Consider the following 24899-nt stretch of genomic DNA (forward strand, 5'->3'; position numbering starts at 1 on the left):
TACCCCAAACTCCCCCCCCCCCCAACACACACACACACAAATCCATGGCTTCACTGGATTCTGTCAAACACTTAAGAAAGGAATAATACCAACGCTCACAAATTATTTCAGAAAATATGAGAAAGGGGAGTGCCTGTATGGCTCAGCTGGTTGAGTGTCTGACCCTTGATTTCAGCTCAGGTCATGATCTCAGCGTCATGGGATCAAGCCCTGCACCACTGTGGAGCCTGCTTAAGATTGATTCTCATTCTCTCTCTCCCCAGCTCATGAAGGAAGGAAGGAAGGAAGGAAGGAAGGAAGGAAGGAAGGAAGGAAGGAAGGAAGGGGAAAGAAAAAGAAAGAGAGAGAGAGAGAGAGAGAGAAAGAAAGAGAGAGAGAGAAAGAGAGAGAGAGAAAGAAAGAGAGAGAGAAAGAAAGAGGGAGAGAGAAAGAAAGAAAGAAAGAAAGAAAGAAAGAAAGAAAGAAAGAAAGAAAGAAAGAAAGAAAGAAAGAAAGAGAAAGAAAGAAAGAAAGAAAGAGAAAGAAAGAAAGAAAATAGGAGAAAGGAACACCTCCCAATTCATTTTATAAGGCGAGTGGAATCACCAAAGCCAGGGAAAGACCTCTTCAGAAAACTATGGACTAGTATCCTCAGTGAACCTCTGCAAAGTCATTAACAGTAAATTAGCAAGTTTAATCAGCAATATATAAAAAAGATAATATATCAGATCAAATGCAGTATCTCTCTGAAATTCAAGGTTGGTTTAATATCTGAAAATTAATTGATATGCCATTATTAATAGAATAAGGGAGAAAAACCATATGATTATCTCAATAGATGCAGAAAAGCAATTGACAAAATTCAGTAACCAATTATGAGAAAAACTCTCAGTAATAAAATAAAAGGTTAAAAAAATTCTCAGCCAATTAGGAATGGAAAAGAACTTCCCTGACCTAGTAACAGGAAACTACAAAAAACCCACAGGAAACATCATACTTAATGGTGAAAGATCTTTCCCCAAGAATTAGAAAAAGGTGAGGGTTTCTGTTCTCATCATTTGCTTTCAATGTTGGGAGGAGGGAGGTCTGAGGTCCCTAACCAATGTAATAAGACAAGAAAAAGAAGACATGCAAATTGGAAAGAAAGAGGCAAAACTGTCTTTAATACCACCTACCAAAATGAATAATGAATTGGTACATAGAGAATATAAGATAAAGATACAAAAATCAATTACATTTCTATATTCGAAGTAGTGTCCGAGGAAAGGAAAGAGCTAACAGAGCAGAAAGTATGTGACTTTAGGGCGGTGAACTGAGTGGAATAGAGATGGGTAAGACAGAGACTTCTAATTTTGTTGTCTTTTATTATGCTATGACTTAAAATTATACTATCTAGATACTAGTTTTTAAAGCTGAATTTCTAGCAGAAGCCATTTTTAAATGAAATTTTATGCAGAACCCTAAAACATACCAAAAAGTGGAACTGCATTGAAACAACACATATAATAAATACATACACACAATAAAAAGCAGGGGAAAATTGGATACACAGATCTATTGTGTACTAGTTGTTGACAATTATCCAGGTCAACAAGTGCCTTCATTAGGGACAGCATGATATAAGACACAATTCCTAAATGCTCTGAAGAAGAGTCTTTATTATGTAATAAGTAACTTATTTTGAAACCAGACAGCTGAGATGGTTTCCCCTATTTCCTACTTTTTATTTTTTTTATGTTAAAAAGGGAGTGGGGTGGGTGGGAGAGCACACAGCTCTATAAACCCTGAGCCAGAACCACTGAGGCCAGATATGTTTTAGAATTTAGATATGTTTTAGAGTTCAACTATCATATGCTTGCACGTATAGGAGGATTAGAAGGAACTTAACGGGGGACCAAGGGGGAGAAGAAGGGGGGAAATAGTGGGGTAGAGNAACTAACAAAAAACAAAACAAAACAAAACAAAAAAAACTTCAACAGAACAGTTTCCTTCCCATCAGGCTGGAAGGAGGTCAACTTACACGCTGCCTGTCAATTGCCGTAACATTGTTGGAAACGAATCTGGCTGTACCTGTTAGCTTTTATCTTGGGAAACCTACCCTATAGAAATAAAAACATTACATAAGGGTGAAAAAAAAAATCCTTTATAATATTCTAGTATTTTCAAATAGAGTAAATTCCTNTAATATTCTTAAAATGTAACATTTTTCTCTACCAAAACTACCCCAACAACCTTTTTTTTTTAAGGTTTACTTTTGAGAGAGAGAGAGAGAGAGAGAGCGCGCACGCCAGCCGGGGAGGGGCAGAGAAAGAGAGAGGGAGACACAGAATCTGAAGCAGGCTCCAGGCTCTGAGCTCTCAGCACAGAGCCGGACATAGGGCTCAAACCCATGAGCTACAAGATCATGATGTGAGCCAAATTTGAATGCCTGACCGCCTGAGCCACCCAGGCACCCCTACCACAACAACCTTTCTTATTAACATTAAATCCAAAAGTAGCCATCAAACTACTAACCTCCTGTATTCCAAGGCAAAGATAATAGATGCTGTCAGGTGCATAACTCTCTCCATTTGGCCGTCGGATCTCGTTGACAAAATGGGCTAACCCATAGTTAAGCTCAGCCGTGGTATGAGAGAGCAGATCCTCTTTCAACTTTACCGATTTAGCTAAAGAGAAATAAAACATTAGTAATTATTATTTATTCTTCAGATTAAGAAACTTCCTCTTTTGTAAGATTAAGAAACTTTCTGAATTGATTTATCCTATATTAGAATTTAAAAGTAAAATGAAAGCTACATTTAAATGTACTTAAAATATTTTAAGCTACATTTATGCATTTTTTTAAGTAAAGGTAGTTAATAACAAAAACCTTAATTTGAAACAGGGTGTAAAACAAGCAAAATCAGAACACTTACGAGATTTTAGCTCATCTAATACCAGAAGATCTTCATCAAGCTGCCTGGTTCTGACCCAGTGTTTCCATGCGTTCACGCCATACGTATACTTGAAGGGAAAGCTGCATTCTGAATTGTCAGAACTATCATCATGAGACTGGTATCCGGATACAGCCTTTCTCTTGGCTCCCTACATAGTAAAACAGGACTGTAGAATCTTTTTGTAAAGAAACCTGTATTATTTCATGACTTTATGCACGCCATCTCTCAACAAGTGCAAATTAAGAGAAATAACATTTACTTATATGCTTAGAATCGACTGGTATTCCAAAATCTAAGAATAGCTACCTATAAAATTACTTGAAATATATGTCCAGAAATGTCGTATTTCTACATAAACCACTTTGTATAACAAAATCATAATAACTCTTGCTGTGAAGAGTCACTGATAAGAAAATTAAGATATAATTAATAAATTAATAATTTGAAAAAGATTCTAAATATTAAGGTAAGAGAGAAATTGAACTTTTCATTGATTCCAACTATTGGAAATGACTACTCAACTCCTTTGACTTTCATGATGGCATTATTTACTATATAAAAGTTTTAAATTCTGATGTAGTGCACCTAATTCACCTATTTTTTCCTTCTGTTTCTTGTACTTTTGGTATCCTATTGAAGAACTATGCCTAACCCAAGGTAATGATAATTTAGGCCTATGTTTTCTTTTAAGACTTTTATAATTTTAGTTTTTACATTTAGGTCTATAACCCATTTTGAGTTAATTTTTGTGTACAGTGTCAAACACAAGTCTAACTTCAGTCTACTGTAGGTACTCACTCCTTTTTCAGTTTTTTTCTTTCTTTGTGGGAAAATTTGTGAAAGTCATCCTTTTTGTTTCTTTTGATCTTGCTAAAGCAGAAATATGTAAAGTTGTTGATGAAGTACTTTTTAAAATCATATGTTAACAACATTTATCTGGTCCACTGAAAGAGACTGTCCATCATGTCGTTCTATATACTAGCATGCTTAAAAAAAGACCAGGTATTATAAACGGTGTAACTTAACCTCGCAAATTAGCCTCAGCAGAAATAATAGTGGAAAAAACAGATCCCTAGGAAATAATTTCAATTCTTGTCAAAGAGCTGAGTTTACTTTTTTAGCAAATATGTCAACCTTTTGTTAGGATAAAATTAAGAAGAAAAACTTGGGGTGCCTGTGTGGCTCAGTGGATTAAGTGCCCGACTTTGGCTGCAGTCATGATCGCATGGTCCATGAGTTCAAGCCCTGTGTTGAGCTCTGTGCTGACAGTTCAGAGCCCTGAACTTGCTTCTGTCCTCCTCTCTCTCTACCCCTCCCCAACTTGCGTGCACATGTGCCCGCACTCTCTGTCTCTCAAAAAATGAATAAACAGGGGCGCCTGGGTGGCTCAGTCGGTTAAGCATCTGACTTCGGCTCAGGTCATGATCTCACGGTTTGTGAGTTCGAGCCTCACGTCGGGCTCTGTGCTGACAGCTCAGAGCCTGAAGCCTGCTTCAGATTCTGTGTCTCCCTCTCTCTCTCTGACCCTCCCCTGCTCATGCTGTCTCTCTCTCTCAGAAATAAATAAAACATTTAAAAAAAATGAATAAACATTAAAAACAAATTAAAAAATTAAAAAGAAAAATTAAATGGCAATAATACTTGCTCTTCTATGAGGCTAGAAGTAAATACAAGACATTTTTATTACTTAGAAAATTATTTTATTATTTAGACGTTAATTCTTAAAGTCTTTTTACATCTAAGGGAAAAAAGGTCTTCCCATATTCTCAGGCACAGCTGTGGGTCACTGTATCCTTGCTCTATAACTAAAGAGGTATCACTACAAAGAGATAGTAGCTGAATGCAAGAACAGTATTAATTTATACCTTTTTTTTAGATCGAGGTCTAGGCTGTTCCTCATATTCTTCTCCAAAAACAGGTGGTAATAAAAATTCATTTTCCATATCAAGTTCCTCAGCAGCTAGCAATCAAATCAAAAGAACTTTTATTTCCAAATATAACAGCACAGGCTTACAAAAACACTGCCAACAAAGAACTAATCACAGAATATAAACAAACACTTATATACGGGGGGTAACCTGTTCTACAGGGGAGGGTAATCCACCCACCACCCCCTTGAATTCTCTATTTGAGAACTGTCTATGAATTCTGATAAACCCTACTCAGACTCATAAAACACATGTATAATGAGGGCGCCCGGGTGGCTCAGTTGGTTAAGCGTCCGACTTCGGCTCAGGTCATGATCTCACGGTTCATGGGTTCGAGCCCCGCGTCAGGCTCTGTGATGACAGCTGGGAGCCTGGAGCTGCTTCAGATTCTGTGTCTCCCTCTCTCTCTGACCCTCCCCTGCTCATGCTGTTTGTCTCTCTCTCTCTCTCTCAGAAATAAAAAAAAAAAATTAAAAAAAAAAAATCTAAGATCTAAATGGTTCTCAATACAGGAGCACCTGGGTGGCTGAGTCGCTTAAGTGTCCAACTTTTAGTTTCAGCTCAGGTCATGATCTCATGGGTCATGGGACTGAGCCCCACATCAGGCTCTGCACTGACAGTGTGGAGCTTGCTTGGGATTTTCTCTCTCCCTTTCTCTCTACTCCTCCCCTGCTCATGTTCTCTCTCTCTCTCTCTCTCTCTCTCTCTCAAAATAAGTAAAGATTTAAAAAAATTAAAAACTAACAAATGGTCTCAGTACAGATCTGTCTCAACATACCAAATCTTTCTCAAAATAAAATGATTAACATTCTTTTTTATATTTATTTATTTATTATTTATTTATTTATTTTGAGAGAAAGAGAACTCTCCGCTACCAGTGAAGAAGTCAAGTCAGAAACTTAACCCCCTGAGCCACCCAGGTGCCCCAAAATGCTTTACATTGTATTCAGTGTACTTATTAGCCATCAATAGATTATGAAAATAATGAAAAATGGAATACATTTCTTTTATAACAGAAGACTTGAAAATAATTTTTTCCCTTTGAAGGTGAACAAAGTCTTATAAAAAAACATTTTATTTAAATATTTAAAAAGAAACAGTCATTACTAGGGGCACATGGGTGGCTCAGTCAGTTAAGCACTCAGTTAAGTACATTTAAAAAAAGAAACAGTCACTTCTTTATCCTTTTCTCTATTTCCAAAGTTTTTTTACACTGAATTACTTTGAGAAAGATTTTTTTTAGGCTCTAAGAAATTTTCTTTAAGTCCCTTCAATTCAATCCTATGCCTCATTTCAGAAATTAATTGTTTCATTTTGTTTGGGTAAAAAGAAAACAGAAAACAAATATAAACAGTAAAGACAATAACATGAACATTAAATGGTTAATGATCATAACCACAGTCATGACTCCATAACTAAATTCCATAACCATAGCTCACATTGAAAGAATAAAACAGCATACAGCATTTTGAGTACCTCTGGGGAAATCTATTTCGATATCCAAATCTGGTTCATAAGGTACATCAGGCATACTGGACTGTGTCTCTGGGTCAGAGTTCTTCAAGAGATCTGAACCAATTATGTCTGTTTCAATAATTACACCTGTAATCAATTCATTATATAATTAGAAATCAAAACACCTATGTTTGTACATTTAATCTGGAAAACATATACAAACAATATATAAAGAAGAATAGATACATGTATTAACATGTCATGAAAGGAAAAGTTATATAGCTATCTTGAAATGTAAACTACTATACAATTGTTACATAATCATGAGTACATGGAAACTTTTAATCCTTTAAGTTTCTGACTGCCCCTCTTCAAAAGTTAATTTGACAGTAAAGTAATTCCAGTATGTATAATATTTCTAAAAACAATCTCTTACCAAAAATAAGCTAATGAGGGTGGATAACTGCAATTTTCAACACTCTTTTTGAATTGTATCCTAGATTCATTTCGTTACAACTGCTTTCTAGTGTTCTGATCAGTTGCTTTCAAACATTTTTATATTGTAACCCACAGTAAGATATGCATTTGATCCATTTCAGGGTGGTGACAGCAGACAGAAAGACAAACACAGACACACACACACATGAACACATAGACACACACACACATAAAACAAAGGTTTCACAAAACAATGCCCTTTCTATGAGATTAACAGTGACATTTTTCCCATTTCAAAATCTTCCTTAAAAGGGGTGCTTGGGTGGCTCAGTCGGTTGAGCGTCCAACTTCGGCTGTCATGATCTCACGGTTCATGGGTTTGAACCCTACATCGGGCTCTGGGCTGACAGCTCAGAGGCTGGAGCCTGTTTTGGATTCTGTGTCTCCTTCTCTCTCTGCCCCTCCCCTGCTCACGCGGTATCTGTCTCTCTCAGAAATAAAAACATTAAAAAAAATTAAAAAACAAAAAACAAAAAATAAAATCTTCCTTAAAAAACAAAACCACTGGTGGTAACAAAGTCCTTCACAAACAAGGGTACATTATGAAATAGATAATTTATAGTGTTTCTATTGTACACGAGGGTAAAGGGAATTAGGCAGCTCATGGTTGAAACTGGAGTCTGGGTGCTATCAGAGGAATAAGGGTAGGAATAAATATTCTAAGAGAATCATCCATGGCACACTCATCATATATACCATTTGGCAAGCACTGCCCTAACAATAAGCCCTCGTTTAGGTAATGCAAATTACTTTACCAAGTATAGCCCACAAGCGGGGCGCCTGGGTGGCTTAGTCGGTTAAGCGTCCGACTTTCGCTTAGGTCATGATCTCGCAGTTCGTGGGTTCGAGCCCCGCGTCGGGCTCTGTGCTGACTGCCAGCTCAGAGCCTGGGGCCTGCTTCAGTCTGTGACTCCCTCTCTCTCTGACCCTCCCCTGCTCAAGCTGTCTCTCTCTCTCTCTCTCTATCTCTCCTAGAAATAAATAAAACATTAAAAAAAAAAATTAAAAAATAAAAGTATAGCCCACAAACAAATTGGGGATGACCATTACAAAAGAAGAGTTTGGATCACTGTTAAAGGCTACTACAAGTTGTTTCTGTGTCTGAGGTAGTCCATTAAAACAGGAAATATTCTGAGTTAGTTAATTTTAGAAGTCAAATCCTATTATAATTACAACAGGCACCATTCAAATTCCTGCTTGAAATCCGAGCTTGAGGGAAGAGAGTTTGGGGCTAGCTAGAGTATGGGTCTCTTAAAGCACTGTTGCAATGCCTCCCCCATTCTGCTATCAACTGCTATCAAGTTGAAACCTGATATGCTCTGGAACATACTTTAACAATTACAACACTTATTGAGAACCAAGGATACACTTATTCACAAGGTGAAATACAGTGCAGCTCACTGTTGATGTTGGCAGCTTCTGTCTTCCCCTCATCTTCAGCCATCATATCTGTCATTGTAAGCAGCTCTGCATCGAGAGAATCTGAAGAAACTTTGCTCTTCAGCTCCTCAACTGCTGCAGGGATCTTCTCACTGCTGTCCAATGAGGCAGGCAGAAAAACAGGAACCGGCACCTGATTAACCAAAGTATTTACTGTTAAGTTTACTCCACGTTTAAACATGATTTTCCAGGGGCACCTGGTTGGTACCGCCAGTGGAGCATGCAGCTCCTGATCTCAGGGCTCTGAGTTTGAGCCCCATGTTGGGTGTGAAGATCACTTAAAAACAAAATCTTTTCTTAAAAAAAAAGATAATTTTCCAAATTAAAAATTATTCTAACACACGATCTTCTTTATAATATCACACTGGATAAAAGCTTTGGGAAAAAAACCCCCACATATCAAAACTGAGATATCAACTGTAACAGAGAAAGCCCAGAATATAAGCCAGCTACTTTTTAAAATAAACATTAAAGGGGCGCCTGGGTGGCTTAGTCGGTTAAGCGTCCGACTTTCGCTTAGGTCATGATCTCGCGGTTCGTGGGTTCGAGCCCCGCGTCGGGCTCTGTGCTGACTGCCAGCTCAGAGCCTGGGGCCTGTTTCAGTCTGTGACTCCCTCTCTCTCTGGCCCTCCCCTGCTCATGCTGTCTCTCTCTCTCTCTTAGAAATAAAAAATAAAATAAAATAAAATAAAATAAAATAAAATAAAATAAAATAAAATAAAATAAAATAAAATAAAATAAAATAAACATTAAAGAAAAATAACTGAGGTACTTCTGCCCCCAGAGGGCAATAACAGACAGCCAAGCCATGGCATTACAAGTGTTTTAGGACAAAATACTGTAATGATAATATATATGAAATTCTATTCGTGTTTCAGTTTTAAATCTTACAACTTTACATTTTTCTCTAAAACAAACTAAAAAATAAAACACTATATTCATAAAGCAGATGAAGACATTTGCTAAACTTCACCTTTAAGGATGAACATCTACTTGACTGAACACAGAGCAAACACAGACAGAAAGTCAACCAAACCTAAGTTAACTGGTGTTAAGACCCAACACTCTGCTCTACTGGCCCCACTGACACAGTAGCTACAACGACATGCCCTCCCCACCTGACACCCGATAAACTTCCTACTGAAAAAGAACGCAGAGTCTGACTTACGGGAACAGGAACTGTGGTAGGAACAGGAATATTCTGGCTGTACATGTGCATAGGTACTGGGATGTACACGGGCACAGGAATAGGCACTGGGACATATTCTGTCTTCCAATTATCATCTAAAAATACAAAATGCGTTTAAGTAGCACTTATGTATCATTACTCAATGTTAAAATAATTTGGTAGCAGAGAAATATTTAAGTGCCTCAGTTCCCATTTAAAAGAAATTCCCAGTTTCCACAAAATTAGGTAATGTAAAAGCAACAAAACTAAATACAGTAACTGTAATAAAGAGTGTAAATAGAATTTAGGTCTTTTTTTTTTAATACAAAGAAAACATCCTTTTAAAATGTTACATAGTTCCAGATGTACTATTAGATCCCCCTCATAACCCCTGCAAAAATATTTACCTAATCAAACAACAAGGATACATTTAAATCTCATTAAAAACACATATTTAAAAAAAAAAAAGGCAAACCATGAGAGACTCTTGAATGCTGACAAAAACTGAGGACTGATGGATGTGGGGGGGGGGGGGGGGCACNACATATTTGAATTATTTCATCTCATTCTGACAAGGAAATAGAACTGTTAACATTACAGGTCACTCTTAAAGAGATGATCTCACAGGGAACGCTGTTAACTTTAGTGAATTTTAGCCCCAAGGAAATTTTTAATATAGCTTTTCACCTGTGACATAATTTATATTCCTTTAACACAGATTGATTTTCATTAGTGATTTTAAATATTGTGCTGTATTCTCAAGGTAATAGCTAAAATTGGATAAGCAGGGGCGCCTGGGTGGCTCAGTCGGTTAAGCGTCCGACTTTGGCTCAGGTCATGATCTCACGGTTCGTGGGTTCGAGCCCCGCGTCAGGCTCTGTGCTGACAGCTAGCTCAGAGCCTGGAGCCTGTCTTCCGATTCTGTATCACTCTCTCTCTCTGACCCTGCCCTGGTCACGCTGTCTCTAACTCTCAAAAATAAATAAAAAAACAAAAAAATAAATAAAAAAATAAAAAAAATTGGATAAGCAACATCAACAGAAAATGACAAAGTTACCAAGCAAATACATTCCGTAGACTATAATCTGAGAAGAGCATAATTTCGGTAAGTGAAGTGTTAAGTATAGGGTAGTATATAAGTCAAATTTTCCTACGTTACCTGTCTGACAAGATTTGGTCTGCATGTGAGGTTTACAATAAGTAGCTTTCGTCATTGTTAAAGGTTTGCAAAGAACGGCTTTGTTCTTCATCTCTTTGTTAGGTGTTGGAGAAGGAGGTGGAGCTGAACCCTATAGAGAAGCAAAGGGAAACATTTTATTTTTTGCCTCTAATTTTTACTACTTCCTGGTGTTTAATGAGTATCTAGGTCATGTGGAGGGAACACACAAAAGTGTAAAAGTGTAACTAGATTGTTATTATTATGTTTACCATAGTCTTAATCTAAAAGGATCAGTATGAATCTGTCCTAACTACAGACAAAACCATAGTAATCCTTCATTCTACAGAACTGTGTGACCTTCAATGGATACCACCAGCATAGATTTTAAAAAAACCATAAACAGACAACTGTCACTTTAAGTAAAAAGAAAAAAAAGCAAGGCTGTTAACCTGAATTTTGAAAATAATTAGGCTCTTTAACTTATCTGAGAAAGTGAAAAGTTCTTATTTATTATGGCCATCTGATACATAATAGTTTCCTGTACTGGATAAATAGCTTATAGATCTATATACTAAATTTTAAAAGTTAAATGAAATGGTGAAAAGAATTACCAAAAATATTATCAAACTTCAAATTGTATATTCTTATATCCCAGCAACTGCAATTTCAGAAACTTATTCTAGATAATAGTCTCTCAGATGTTTTCACCATGTTCACTGTAGCATTATTTAGAATTGAGAACCACCCCCCACACATACACACAAAATCTAAAACAAGCTAATGATCTGTCCATAAGGGAGTAAACATAAGGTGCTCTCCATACCACCTGATGATAGAGGAAAAAAGGTACAGAATATTTGAGGTGCTTAAGTTCTAGACAGTCACCATGAATACTACTAAACCATTACTCCAAAAGGAAATACAAGGTGAGGTTCCTGCAAGCCTCTGGTCACAACATCAACGCATAACCTTGTTTCTGTTGAAACACCCTTGATTTCATATATATTTCTTACAAAGAATTATATGCAGATTCTTCATAACACATTATGATTATAGCATTTTTGTGTGTTGTACTATGATTACGAACTCAGATGTGTACACACACACACAGTACAGATACAGTACACACATACCATACAGTACTCATACTCAGCCCTGTTAACACATACTATATATTGTACACTAATGCAAATAAAGTCCTAGGGGAAAAAAACCAAAGATTAAACATTTAAAGTTTTATAAAAACATTAACATCTTACTCTTAGCGGACCTGCAGGATGTACAATGGGGCAGTGCACTGTGTGGTTAAACCTCTCAACCTTTGGCGAGCCCATAAAAACCAAGGGAAAGGTTGATGACAATTATTCTGCAGAAGAGGAAGAAGTCGATGAGGGTGACATGGTGACATCTGGCAGTTCTACCTCAAGAGTTTGGCTCTTGCAACTTGTTGATAATATCAGCAACTCCCTCCCAAACTGGCTTCAAAACATTAAGTCAGCCTTGTCTGCTTAACTTTTCTCACCTCAAATCTTTTAAGCATCTTGATGTAAGGAGCAAACACAGTGGTGCTTAAATTTGAGGCTTTGTTCAAGCAGAGTCACATTCTTCCACTCAGGTCACTGACTGTTTCCCAAGGCTGAATTCCATTCCAATATTGTGGCCACTGTTAGAAGACTAATTCTTGGGAGTCTCAGGCTGACTTTGGTCACTGAATCTGATTGCTTTTCTCGGTCATCCTGTCCAGGTCTTCATCGGTGGGCTCTACTGCCTTCTCTACGAAAACTTCCTCCACATCTTCTTCCTGCATGTCCCCAAAGCCTTCTTCACTTACTTGGTGCAATACCATTATATTTTTAACACTGTTCTTTTTATTTTCTGTAACACTTCAAAGATTGAAATTTTTCAACGCAGTCTGGTCAAAGAATTCTCCAACAATTATTACAGTAGCCTGCTTGATGCTGTCCTACACTGTGGCAAAATAATCACAGTGTGTATGGTGACTGACTTCCAGTGATCTATCAGGGTGGTTTCCTTGTTGGTGTTGAGAGCCTCGAAAGCTTTCTCATGACGTAGGCCTTGAAAGCTTTAAGTACACCGAGACATAAAGTTTGGGGGCATAAAAGGAACTACACTGAGATAGGCCTTTTTGAGTTCTTCAAGGCAATGGATATTATCCAGTAAAAAAACCTCAAAGGCAAGGTTTTCATTCTGGACACCACATTCAACCTCTAGGATGAAGCACTTGAGAGAACCGAGCCCAGAATATTTTAGATAACCATCCATGTATTTTGTCCCACCTCCGATGGGCTGGCGTACAGTTTTTTTCCCTATAACTGTTCATGGCTATGGGGCTCTATGCACCATGAAGAATTTACACATAAAGTTACTCTTGGCACTGGCACACTATAGCAAGGTCGTATGGTCTCTCTAAATGACTTGAAGTCAGAGGCTTTGGAAATGAGGGGCTTTGTATTCTATGGGTTCACTCGCCACTGACCTTGTGAGAGCAAGCCAGAGTCATCTGTGTTGAAAACCTGCTTGTCTGGACATCCCTTTTTCCTGTGTTACTACTTAGCTGGTTTTCTTCCACAGCATCCTGGTCCTGATCTGCCGCACCCACCTTGCCTGCAAGCTTAACATCTTTCACACCATTTTTCCTTAAAATGTGTGAGCCAGCCCCAATAGGCAAGGAGGGTTTAATAACGTGTTCCTGATCCTGGGAAACATGTCGTAAGCTCAAAGTCTCACAACAATGCCATTTCATTGTTTGTTTTTTTTTAAATTAGTCCTAAGTCCATGAATCCATAAATAGAGTCACTGTTCCTTCTTTTCCATAGCTTCACCATGCACTATAGGTTTTATTTTAGCACTTGGAGTTGTCTCATCTATAGATTGGTGAATTTCTTATTCCTTTTTGTGGGTGTACCATATTGTTGATTCACGAACATTAAACTCACTGTCAACTGAGTGAACACACATTATTTCCTCCGTAAGGCAAAGAGCAGCCTTCCTGTGCTTAGGAACACTAGATAGCATTTTAGTACTATGTTTAAGGGATCTTTTATAAAGCAAAATCACCAATAAAAACGACAAAATATGAAAAAGGTGGTACTAATTAGACTATGAAAAAGACACTTGTTTACCGGATGAGCTGACAAGAAAGGAAAGCCTTGCCTTGTTCCACCTCAGTGGCAAGATGCACTTTAGGAAGCTCACATTTTTCACCACTCTGCACATGTCTTTGAAAGCATCATGGGTATTGATTTAGGGATTACAAATACATCTTAGAGAACAGTCAAATTTGCAAATATGAATGAGGGTCAATTGTACTTAAAACATTATTACTGTTTAATAAATTTATCTGGGGGCACCTGGGTGGCTCAGTCGGTTAAGCATCTAACTTCAGCTCAGGTCATGATCTCATCATTTGTGAGTTCAAGCCCCACATCAGGCTCTGTGCTGACAGCCTGGAGCCACCTTCTCCTCTCAGTGTCTCCTCCCCCATTCATGCCCTGTCTCTCTCTCTCTCTTTCAAAAAGTAAATAAACATTAAAAAAATTTTTTTAATAAAAAATAAATAAATAAATTTATCTGTGCATATTTAAAGGTGTGGAAAGATAACTTTTTAAAAATTGTTTTCAGGGGCGCCCAGGTGGCTCAGTTGGTTGAATGTCTGACTTCGGCTCAGGTCATGATCTCACGGTTCATTGGTCTGAGCCCCACGTCGGGCTCTGTGCTGACAGCTCAGAGCCTGGAGTCTGCTTTGGATTCTGTGTCTCCCCCTCTCTCTGTCCCTCCCATGATCACGTTCTCTCTCTCTCTGTCTCTCAATGATAAATAAACATTTAAAAAGTTTTTTTAACTGTTTACGATAGATATATCACAAATTACAAATAATACATTTGGCCACAGGGCTGATACTAGTGTGAACTTATTCTATATTCACCAAGATTTCAAACCACATAATTAATCAGCTAAGAAAAAGAGCTATGAACAAGAACCTAGGGAATTTAGTTCTAACACTATTGCTGTAAAATATCAGGCAGGTGACTCAATCTCATGTCTCAATTTCCTCAACTGTAAAATGGGAAGAATAATTTAACAAACAGTTATTGCATATCTACTGTAAAATAAGACTAGGTAAGTTTAGTCCAAATTGGAAAATACCCTAGAATCCCCACATAAGAACAAGGGGTCCAAAATCATATGTATCCTAGATTACTCAATGTTTTACTTCCTGTCAGTCTAGAAACATTACATCATGTCAATTAAACTGTCACCTGGGGCACCTGAGTGGCTCAGTCAGCTAAGAGTCCGACTCTTGGTTTCAGCTAGGGTCATGATCTCAGTTTCATGAGTTCGAGGCCCACATTGGGCTCTGTGCTGACTCTGCAGAGACTACTTGGAATTCTCTCTCTGCTCCTTCCTGCCTCATGCTCTGTTTCTCTCAACATACATAAATAAAAACTCAAAAAAAAAAAATTATTAAAGGGGCACCTGGGTGGCTCAGTCAATTAAGCAGCTGACTTCAGCTCAGGTCATGATCTCGCGGTTTGTGAGTTCAAGCCCTGTGTCGGGCTCTGGGCTGACAGTGTGGAGACTGGAGCCTGTTTCAGATTGTGTCTCCCTAACCCTCCCCCACTCATGCTCTGTCTCTCAAAAATAAATAAATGTTAAAAAAATTTTTTTTAATTATTAAAAAATAAACTATGTCACCTGGGAAAGAACTACACTTGATAAGGCTTCTTTTCTGCTAGTCAACAAACAAGACCTACATCTATTTATAATACTGAAGGAGGACCCAAAACAATGAAATTATAATGACAAAAGCTACCATTTGTTGAGTATTTGCTTCATTCCAAGGACTGTGTGCTACAATGTTTGTATCTTCCTAAAATTCATATGTTAAAATCTAATACCCAATGTGATGGTATTTGTAGGTGTGGCCATTATGTGGTGATTATGTCATGAAAGCAGAGCCCTCCTGAATGGATTGTTGCCCTCATAAAAGATATCCTGGGGCACCTGGGTGACTCAGTCTGTTAAGCATCTGACTCTTGATTTTGACACAGGTCATGATCTCATGTTTCCTGAGATCAAGCCCTATATTGGGCTCCACACTGAGAATGTGACGTCTGCACTGGGTTCCGCACTGAGAATATGAGAATACTCTCTCTTTCAAAATAAATAAACTTAATAACAACAACAACAACAACAAAAAAAAAACCCTAAAGATTCCTCACCCCTTTCCACCATACGAAGACACAGTGAAAAGATAGCTATTTATAAACCTGGAAACAAGCCCTCACTGTTATCTGCTAGCAACTTGATTTTAGACTCCCAGCCTAATTGGGAAGAACTGTGACAACTTCTGTTGTTTGTAAGCCATCTCATCTACGGTATTGTGTTACATCAGCTCAAATGGAGTAAGAAATTATGTAAAGCACCAAATTTACATAACTCACGAAATGAGTAATGTAATTCTCGAAACATTCTAAGAAGTAAGTCTTTTAATCTCTCCCACTTTACAGATGAGAAAACTAAGGCTCAGAAATGAACAACCTGGTAAAGATGCCAGAGCTAAAAATTCTGAAGTCAGGATTCAAGTAAATTCATCTAACAACAAAACCTATGTTCTTAAGTACTATAACATACTGCCGTTAGGAAGTCTGGAACATAGCAGCTACCATGTGTTTCATACTTACTATGTGATAATCCCGAAGTAGGTGCTATCTTCATTCCCATTTTACAAATAAGGAAATTCAAAGAGAACTTGTGTGAAGGGACTTGTCCAAAATTATACAGCTAAACTCTCACCCTTTGAAGTGTATGGGTGAGGAATTAAGATTCCAAAAGCTTAGAAGGAAAGGATGGGAGAGGACTTTTATACGACAAAAGGTAACAGGTGCAATAGCACACTGACTTATTCTTCCCTAGGCCATCCTGTCTGTCAGAATACTGTGGTTCAAGTGCTCTGAGAGGGAAAAAAGTACTGAATTTTGTGCTGGTAGAAGGGGTACCTTAAAGCCCTTTGAAACAAGGCTGGAAGTTGCCTTATGGATATACAAAGTTAACAAAATAGGGACTGACCATCCTTATACTCCTTATCATAGATAAAAGTGCCTGGTATTACCTGGCTAAATACTTCAAAGTATTTATACATTATCTGATTTTAAATGTATTTCTCCACAAGGCAGAGGGGATGCCATACGGGGGAGGAAAGCAAGGGAGAAAGCACTCTTACTTTTCTAGGATCTTAACTAGTGACATCAAAAACAAAACTGAATGGAATAATGTAAAAACTCCAAATTTTCCTCTATGTCGGTGAGCCTATATTATGGTTACATATTAAAATCACCTGAAGAACTTTCCAAAAATATAGAATTTCTGAGTTGGGGCCTAGGCATTGAAAAGTTCTGAAAACTCTACAGGTGATTCTAATGTGTAGCCAGAGCTAAGAACCACTGATTGATTCTTTCTTACCAGGATAAAAACTAGCCCAGAGGCTTAATATAATGCTAATAAATGACTCCTATGGAGTTTCCCTTTCTTTTTCTTTTTTAAAAAATTTTTAACATTTATTTATTTTTGAGACAGAGAGAGACAGAGCACAAGCTGGGGAGCGGCAGGGAGAGAGGGAGACACAGAATCGGAAACAGGCTCCAGGCTCTGAGCTGTCAGCACAGAGCCTGATGCGGGGCTTGAACCCACAGACTGCGATATCATGACCTGAGCCAAAGTGGGACGCTTTACCGAATGAGCCACCCAGGTGCTCCTGGAGTTTCCCTTTCGTAAGGATACCAGAAATACCTGCTGCATTCAAACATTGGTTAGAATTGTTACTCAGCATACAAGAGAGTAGGCCCACTGTGCTTCAAAGTATAGCAAAACATTATTTCTTCTCTTTATTCATTACTCATAAATGGCCACTTTCAAACTACTAAAGTCTTAAAATGCTAACATAAAATCAGAATTTGATGTATTATACCAAAAGACTAAAGAAAAAAGAAAAAAAATCTACAGGACATATTAATGAAAGTTATTTCTCATATGTAAAAACTCGTAAGTTCTGGCCTGCGACATATGTCTTCAGATACCTATTTGAGAAATATATGCTCAAATCCATTAACAATCTGGCCCAGCCCATCTTTTTACCCTCATTTCCCTGGAGTTCACCACGGGTCCCCCGTAAGTTTGGCCCTAATGAACAGTTGTGCATGCCCTTACCACACCGCTCCCACGTTCCATCCCTTTCTACCCAGCAGCCTTCTGCTCAACTGTTGAGAAGTTGTTTCACAACCATCAGGAACAGACACAACCATTCACTCATTTCAAACATACTACTGCTGCTGCCAAAAAGATTACGGGCACTTCAACTTAAATACCATGTATATGTCTATCTACCCCAGTGTGGAGAGAGGCCATAACTAATTCACCTTTATATTCCTCAGTATTTATGAAAGTATTTGTTTTAATACTGGGTAATTAATTCAGCTGAATATTTCAACTGTCCCCACAGAGGAAAGTAAAATTCTTTCTTTTATTATGATCAGATTAAATTGGACTATTGGGGCGCCTGGGTGGCTTAGTTGGTTAAGCGGCCGACTTTCGCTTAGGTCATGATCTCGCGGTTCGTGGGTTCGAGCCCCGCGTCGGGCTCTGTGCTGACTGCCAGCCCAGAGCCTGGAGCCTGTTTCAGAGTCTGTGACTCCCTCTCTCTCTGACCCTCCCCTGCTCACGCTGTCTCTCTCTCTCTCATAGAAATAAATAAAACATTAAAAAAAAAAAAATTTTTTTTTAAATAAAATAAATAAATTGGACTATTTACTTACACCCACATTACAAAATCAACACTTAGTACTTTACTTAAGCAAATACTTACTGTCATTTTGGCTCTGGACGTCTGACAACCCTGATCTAAAAACAAACAAATTTAAAATAAGACAACGCTTTCTTCACAAGGTTCTAAATCTGTATTTCTCGTTGAATGTTACTGATTTTTAAAAGTAGTTAATGAAGAAAACATTTTAAGCTATTTTAAGTAAAGAATATAAAATCTGAGAGCTGAAATACAAAGCTAACAAATGGAATTAACCCTTTTCCCATTTTGTCCTTTCAGAAAGTATTTGTTGCTTTGGAGTCAATACCATGTTCTTATGTTTAACTCTTCAATAAATCACAACTTGTAAAGTGTTTTTATTGCTCCTCCCAACCTACTTTCAGCAGATATAATGTGCCAAAAATGTTTTCATTAAAAAATTGCATTGTTTTAACTAGCACTAAATTTTTAAAAGAGGATAAAATAAAAAGCAGTATATATGGGCACTTCCCCCCAAACTATGGAATTTGCTATTAAGCTATCTCCAAAATCAACTATTCATTATCATTACTTTGAATTCAGATCTAAGAAACTAAACACTGCTGTACAGGTTTTTCAAGTTACTCCCTAAAGTATTACATACCGTAATGTAAGTTTTCAGGTCCTTTCTGAGTTGTCATGTTGGGCTCGTTTTGCTGACAGTAGAAACGCAGTAAGCAGTGTTGATCACAAAAATGCTTCATTTCCCCACGCCACTGTACTCTCTCTTTAAGTGTTCCTTGAGATTTACAACAGTCACACCTTGCAGCCTTAATAAAAAAAAAGGAAGGTATCAGACATTTCAAATTAGAAAGTTTTAAAAATCAGATATATATTTTAAAAGATTTCTAAAAGTTTATCAGTAATTCTGCCAAATGTGATAAAACAATTTCTGATAAAAGATAATATGAATCATAGGCGTACAATAAAATGCACAATAAAAGTGAAAAAAATGTAGCACTTTACCTAATTGTCAAAATCCCTTTCTATACTTACCAGAAGTTAAAGACCAGCAATACAAAGACAGGATAGCCCAAAAAAGTGAACATTGGGAGACCAAATTGGTACAGTGTATTTTAATATTTTAAAATAATTTTGAGGACCCTAATGACATACTGGTAGAAGTTTCCTATAATCATATTACACTGAAAATCTCTGATTACTAAACAGATTTCCTGTGTTCAACTGATAGCTCATGAAAAATCAATTTAAAGAAGCTGTGTAGGACCAGAAAAATTCTGAAGCAAGCTCTTATGAGAAAATCATGGGTGTTAAGTTGAAGTATATTCAACAGTTTAATAATTTTAAAGAGCTTTATTAAATACAATGATTTAACTATTAACAAGAACTTCAAGTTCATGTTTTAAAATACTCAAAATACTTAATTGAAAAACAAATATTCTTTAAGACAACAAATCTGACCTACCTCTATGAACACAATTCAACCCCAACTAGCCTAACAACTTCTTATGCAAAAATAAAAATATAAATAAACAAATAAAAATAAAATTCATACATAAAAAGTTAAACCTTATGATGGTGACTCCATAATAAAGAGACAGATTTTTATTTTTTAGTGATCCCACCTCTCTAAATTTTGCCCATTATCACTAAGTTTTAACAATTTGATCAATGAGTGGACCAAAAGATACGAACGATTAATTTCAAATACAGCTCTTTACATAATTAAGTAATTGATCCAGTTAAAGTAGAAATAAATTACCGTATGTTTAAAGTTACCCTTTGGTTTAACTAACAACTTAGAAGTCTTGATAAACCAATACATATTAAGTTAATAATACTCATGTAGTTTTTCCTCATTACTCTAAATAATCTATAGTTTTGTACTGTAGGTTTTGAAATTTCTCATTTTATGTCTCAATATGAGTTCTACGAATAAATGCTATATCAAAATTCCTAGTCAGGATTATTACAAATGATTTGGTTGATAAACAGGTCTTATATAACAAACATACCCCAAGGTTAGAACACAGGCTCTTTTTTTTCTCCAGGTCAGGTATTTCTCCTGCTGAATAAATGTTAAATGAATGAAGATTTGTAGTATAAATTATGACTATTAAGTGATGCCAATATCACATCTCTTGTCCAAAAACTGTGAGCTCAAATTTATATTGCTGGTAATACTATGTGGTAACTCAGTATATTTAGCGCTTATTATCAATGAGGTCATATTTTACTCAATAATGAAAAACATCCCTGGTCACCACCCAAAAACTATTCTTTTAAATAACCTTTGAAGTATTAAAAGTTTCAGTGTTTGGTTCCTTTTTCACACTTTACACTCAAAGACAAAGCACAAAGGAAGAAATCAAAAGCTTAATATTCTAACTGAGGCTAAATAGTGTAGGAACATAGCAAAAGTGAAGTTGTAGCCCAACTACCTCATTTGAGAACCTGAAAAATAAAAGCCCTGCATGTTATATCTACTCCCTATAATCCTCACCACAATGCTGGAAACGAAAGTCCAAACAGATTAAGTGACGTGTGTAAGGCTAAACATTAAAAATACAAAGACAGGATTCAAGGCAGACAATCCAAATCAAAAACTGGGCTTTACTTAGTATATCAAATTATAAAGACAATGGAAAGACAAAATGAGTTAATATGAGTAACTAGAGAATACAAATCCTAAGTAAAATCCTGCAAGAAGGTTTTCAATCTAATATCTAAAATCCAAATCAATCTGTGTAAAGCTTCTTCAAATCACCAGATATACTATGCTAACTCTTAAAATACTTCCATTTACACAGTAATTTAGAAGGTCAAGGACATAAAGTCCCAGCACATTATACTCAAAGAATCTGAACAATGAAATCTCTTCTTTGTCTTATTATTCTAGACATTTTGATTTTGTACTTGAAGCTCCTTTCTTCCAGAAGATTCAAAACAAGTGAATTTGATTTCTCTGTATCTGAAGAGGAGCAAAATTAATGCCAATTTGCAAATAGAAACAAAATATGTATACACATTTTCAGAACGGAAGGATAACAGCAGTACTCAATCCTAATTCCAAGTTTAATGTCATAATCAAAGTTTTAAAAGTTGTCAACTGTTTTTCCATTTGCTTTTTTCTTTTATAGCCACTCATGCAAATTCTGGGTGCAAGTGTTTGGAATTGAGCTGAAAATACAATGACTAATTGGGAAACACTGTTAAAATTGACCATCATTCCTTACCAAAACCACTTCCACCCAACCAAAGAAGAGAACTCTTAGAAGAGCTGAACATTTCTATGCAAAAGAACTGAACTATGACTTAAGTTGCTGGCTTAAAAAATACTACTTCATCATCTATTTAGTGGTTTCCCTATCACTGTGAAAAGTCAGGGATTATCTGTTATAAGGGGTGGGGGTTGGGGAGAATGGATAACTGTCACCGGTTCAAACCACCTAAATAATATGCAGGTGCTAAATTCTTAATTCAAAAATCTTAATCCAACACCTCAGCTAAGACAGGAATTTCTCCTTCAATAACTAACAAAGGGTCATTCACTCAGCCTATGCGGATGAAGTCCCCTATTATCTGGCAGCTTCAAACTCTAATTTTGGGGCAAAATACATATACATCCCTGTAACTTTCCCATCTACTTGTTTCCCATTTCACCAATCAGACCTAATTTTACAGGATGGGGGGAGGGTCCATGAATATGAAAGAAATAGGGGATTTTACAGTCATTTAAAAAAATAATTTTTATGACTTCCCAATATCTTCCTAAGTCCACTAGAATTATTTACTTTTTAAAAATGCAGTGATAAAAGAGATGATTGTATGCAGAACATTCAAGTGTTAAGAATTCTTCAGTTATACAAAAAGCAGATCTAAAGTAAGAATATTAAGATATTCCCTTTCTAAAATTATTTCAGAAACAAATAATAATCTTTTAAAATTAGTACTTCTAGCAATTTTTTTTACAAAAGACAAAATTTTATTTTATTTTTTTAAAAATTTTTTTTGTTTTTTTCTAGGAGAGAGAGAGAGACAGACACAGCGTGAGCAGGGGAGAGTCAGAGAGAGAGGGAGATACAGAATCTGAAACAGGCTCCAGGCTCTGAGCTAGCTGTCAGCACAGAGCCCGATGCGGGGCTCGAACCCACGAACCGCGAGATCATGACCTAAGCGAAAGTCGGACGCTTAACCGACTAAGCCACCCAGGCGCCCCACAAAAGACAAAATTTTTAAAACCCACTATTTTTATTGAGCTCTTTCTATGACTAAGATTTACTAAAACATACATATTAATTTGATTAAATCCCATAAATCATACTTTCATACTATTAGAGGGTATTTAAATTAAAGACTTTAATACTCCTACCATTTACTACTGACTTGGACAACAAGTGAAAACCTGTGTTGAAAAACTGTAATATGAAGTAATAACATTTAAATCAAGATTATTAGTTCTACTAAGTATTGTGAAGTATTCTGGAGAAACAGTAAGTAGGTCATTTGAATTAACTTCATTAAATATATCACACTCCATTACAATACTAACTCCTTTCTCTCCCCAAATTTTAAACTTATAGAGATCGAAAGAACGATCTTCCCACCTGGTTTCACAACATGCCTGGAAACATTTATTTTGAGGAAAAGTAAAATCTACTTCCTTCTAAAGAATTATCTGGGAGAAGAAAAAAATGTTAATTTTATTCTGATCATCTTTTGCTTGCATGTATTTCAATTTAGAAGAGACAATATTTAATACACTTCTATTTAAATCCAAATGTAAACCACTGTAATGCCAAAAACAAGAGATCATTCAAACGTCTAGTCCAGTAAAACAAACATAAGTCAAAAAATTTCAAGAATTATAAATATTTAAATTTAATTTAAATAAAAACATAAAGTTACTTATACTCTAGATAGTCTCTCAAATTGAAGCACAAAGATAAGAGAAGGTGGAAAATACAACGTATGTGCTCCTCTGCTAGGTAGCAAATGCTCATGACTAAAAGTTAACAACTGGATTGATTTAGCTGTTTTGAAAGTTTCCTTGATGAGACGCATTTTAAAAACCCGTTTTTCTAATAAAAGCTAGATTGACTGTTAAAGGGTCTCATTTTTTTAAAGAACTAAAACCTAAAACTTTTGAACTTCTTACATTTAAAAAGTGGAAGAGGAAAGAAGGTCAAAATAATCATAATCTGGTGGGGACTCAACTTCCTACACTTCTGACAGGATGACAGGGTGGGAGCAGTGAACAAGGTGTAGAAAACACACTGTGACTCAAGTCGGAAGTCACAGAACGAACGGATTCTCTGATGAGAGTGCTGGCTGCCTTCACAGAGAAGCCTGTTATGAATGAGGAGGGGCAACTCTTCTTCATCTCAAAGCTGGTAATTCTACTGATCGTATAGAAAAATCACCATGACTTGCTTTAAAAATCCCTCCCATATGACAAAAACGCTCTCACCTTTCTTCCTCAGGTTAGTATAGTACGTAATAATGTGATAGTGCATATTATGCACACTTTTGCTGGGTTTTAAATAAGACAAATAATAATAAAAATGTGTTTAAGGTATAGAATACAGACATTAAACAAACAGATAATTACAACTGGTTATTTAACATGTTCTTATACGTTCTAAAATGCACTGTCTCAGCAAAATTTCCTCATTAAACATTGCATAAATAAAAACATTAGATACAATAATCCTTTCAAATAAATAGCAAAATGGAACAAATGGCAACATCTAGAATACTGTGGTCTTTTGCCAAAGACACTCCTTTGCTTTCCCAAAACAGGCAGGAAAAACCCACCAAAAGATTTCTCTATTTTAATATAAAAGAAAACAAGAATTCATTCATTCAAAGAAAGAAGCCAAACAGAAATACTTTCAGTGTCCTTTGAACAAAAAACAAAATCCTCCGAAAAAAAATTTTTTTTTAAATTAAAGGCTTGGATTCACAATTAGGCAGAAATTTGTACAATGAAATAACAGAGAAATCATTATCACATGGTAACAACTTTGCCTCTCAGACTATAAAATAAATAATCAAAAGGGTAACCGTAAGAATAAAATGGAATTCTCCCATCTATGACCACTTTACTGTTTTGAGGTTATCCAAAACAAATTTTCAAAAATAAAACCTCCTAAACAGTGAAGAGTGTTCATGTGTGCTAAAGTTGAAGGTTTAAAAAAAAAAAATTTTATGATTTATTTCTGTTCCTCTTCTGAGCAGGGGAGGGTGAGAGAGAGGGAGACACAGAATCTGAAACAGGCTCCAGGCTCTGAGCTGTCAACACAGAGCCTGACACGGGGCTCGAACCCACAAGCCACGAGATCATGCCCTGGGCCGGTTGGCTGGCCAACCTACTGAGCCACCCAGGCACCCCTAAAGTTGAGGTTTTAAAGGTACTAAAGTAACATTTTGAGTGACTGTTCTCAAAACTGCCACTATAACGGAATGATAGACTGGTTTAAAACAAAAGAAATGCATGTCAGAGGGTGTTAGTATC

The 24899-nt window shown here is 36.6% G+C and overlaps 1 protein-coding gene across 5 annotated transcripts in view; it reads right to left on the reverse strand.

Moving 5' to 3' along the window:
• Window positions 1-24899, reverse strand: part of ZMYM2 (zinc finger MYM-type containing 2) — a 106537-nt gene that overhangs the window by 12032 nt on the left and 69606 nt on the right. For 3 of the 5 annotated variants that reach the window (XM_077774729.1, XM_077774727.1, XM_077774730.1), the window contains 9 exons: window positions 19026-19191; window positions 18446-18480; window positions 10564-10693; window positions 9405-9520; window positions 8186-8369; window positions 6320-6445; window positions 4781-4875; window positions 2895-3063; window positions 2494-2645 (listed from right to left, as the gene is read on the reverse strand). In XM_077774729.1, the coding sequence (XP_077630855.1) occupies window positions 2494-2645; window positions 2895-3063; window positions 4781-4875; window positions 6320-6445; window positions 8186-8369; window positions 9405-9520; window positions 10564-10693; window positions 18446-18480; window positions 19026-19191 (1173 nt within the window). The remainder of the gene's footprint in view (window positions 1-2493; window positions 2646-2894; window positions 3064-4780; window positions 4876-6319; window positions 6446-8185; window positions 8370-9404; window positions 9521-10563; window positions 10694-18445; window positions 18481-19025; window positions 19192-24899) is intronic. The other 2 variants (XM_077774728.1, XM_077774731.1) reach the window with 1 other exon arrangement.

The sequence above is a fragment of the Crocuta crocuta genome, unplaced genomic scaffold, assembly GCF_008692635.1.
Source record: "Crocuta crocuta isolate KB4526 unplaced genomic scaffold, BGI_CrCroc_1.0 scaffold277, whole genome shotgun sequence".
Lineage (NCBI taxonomy): Eukaryota > Metazoa > Chordata > Mammalia > Carnivora > Hyaenidae > Crocuta > Crocuta crocuta.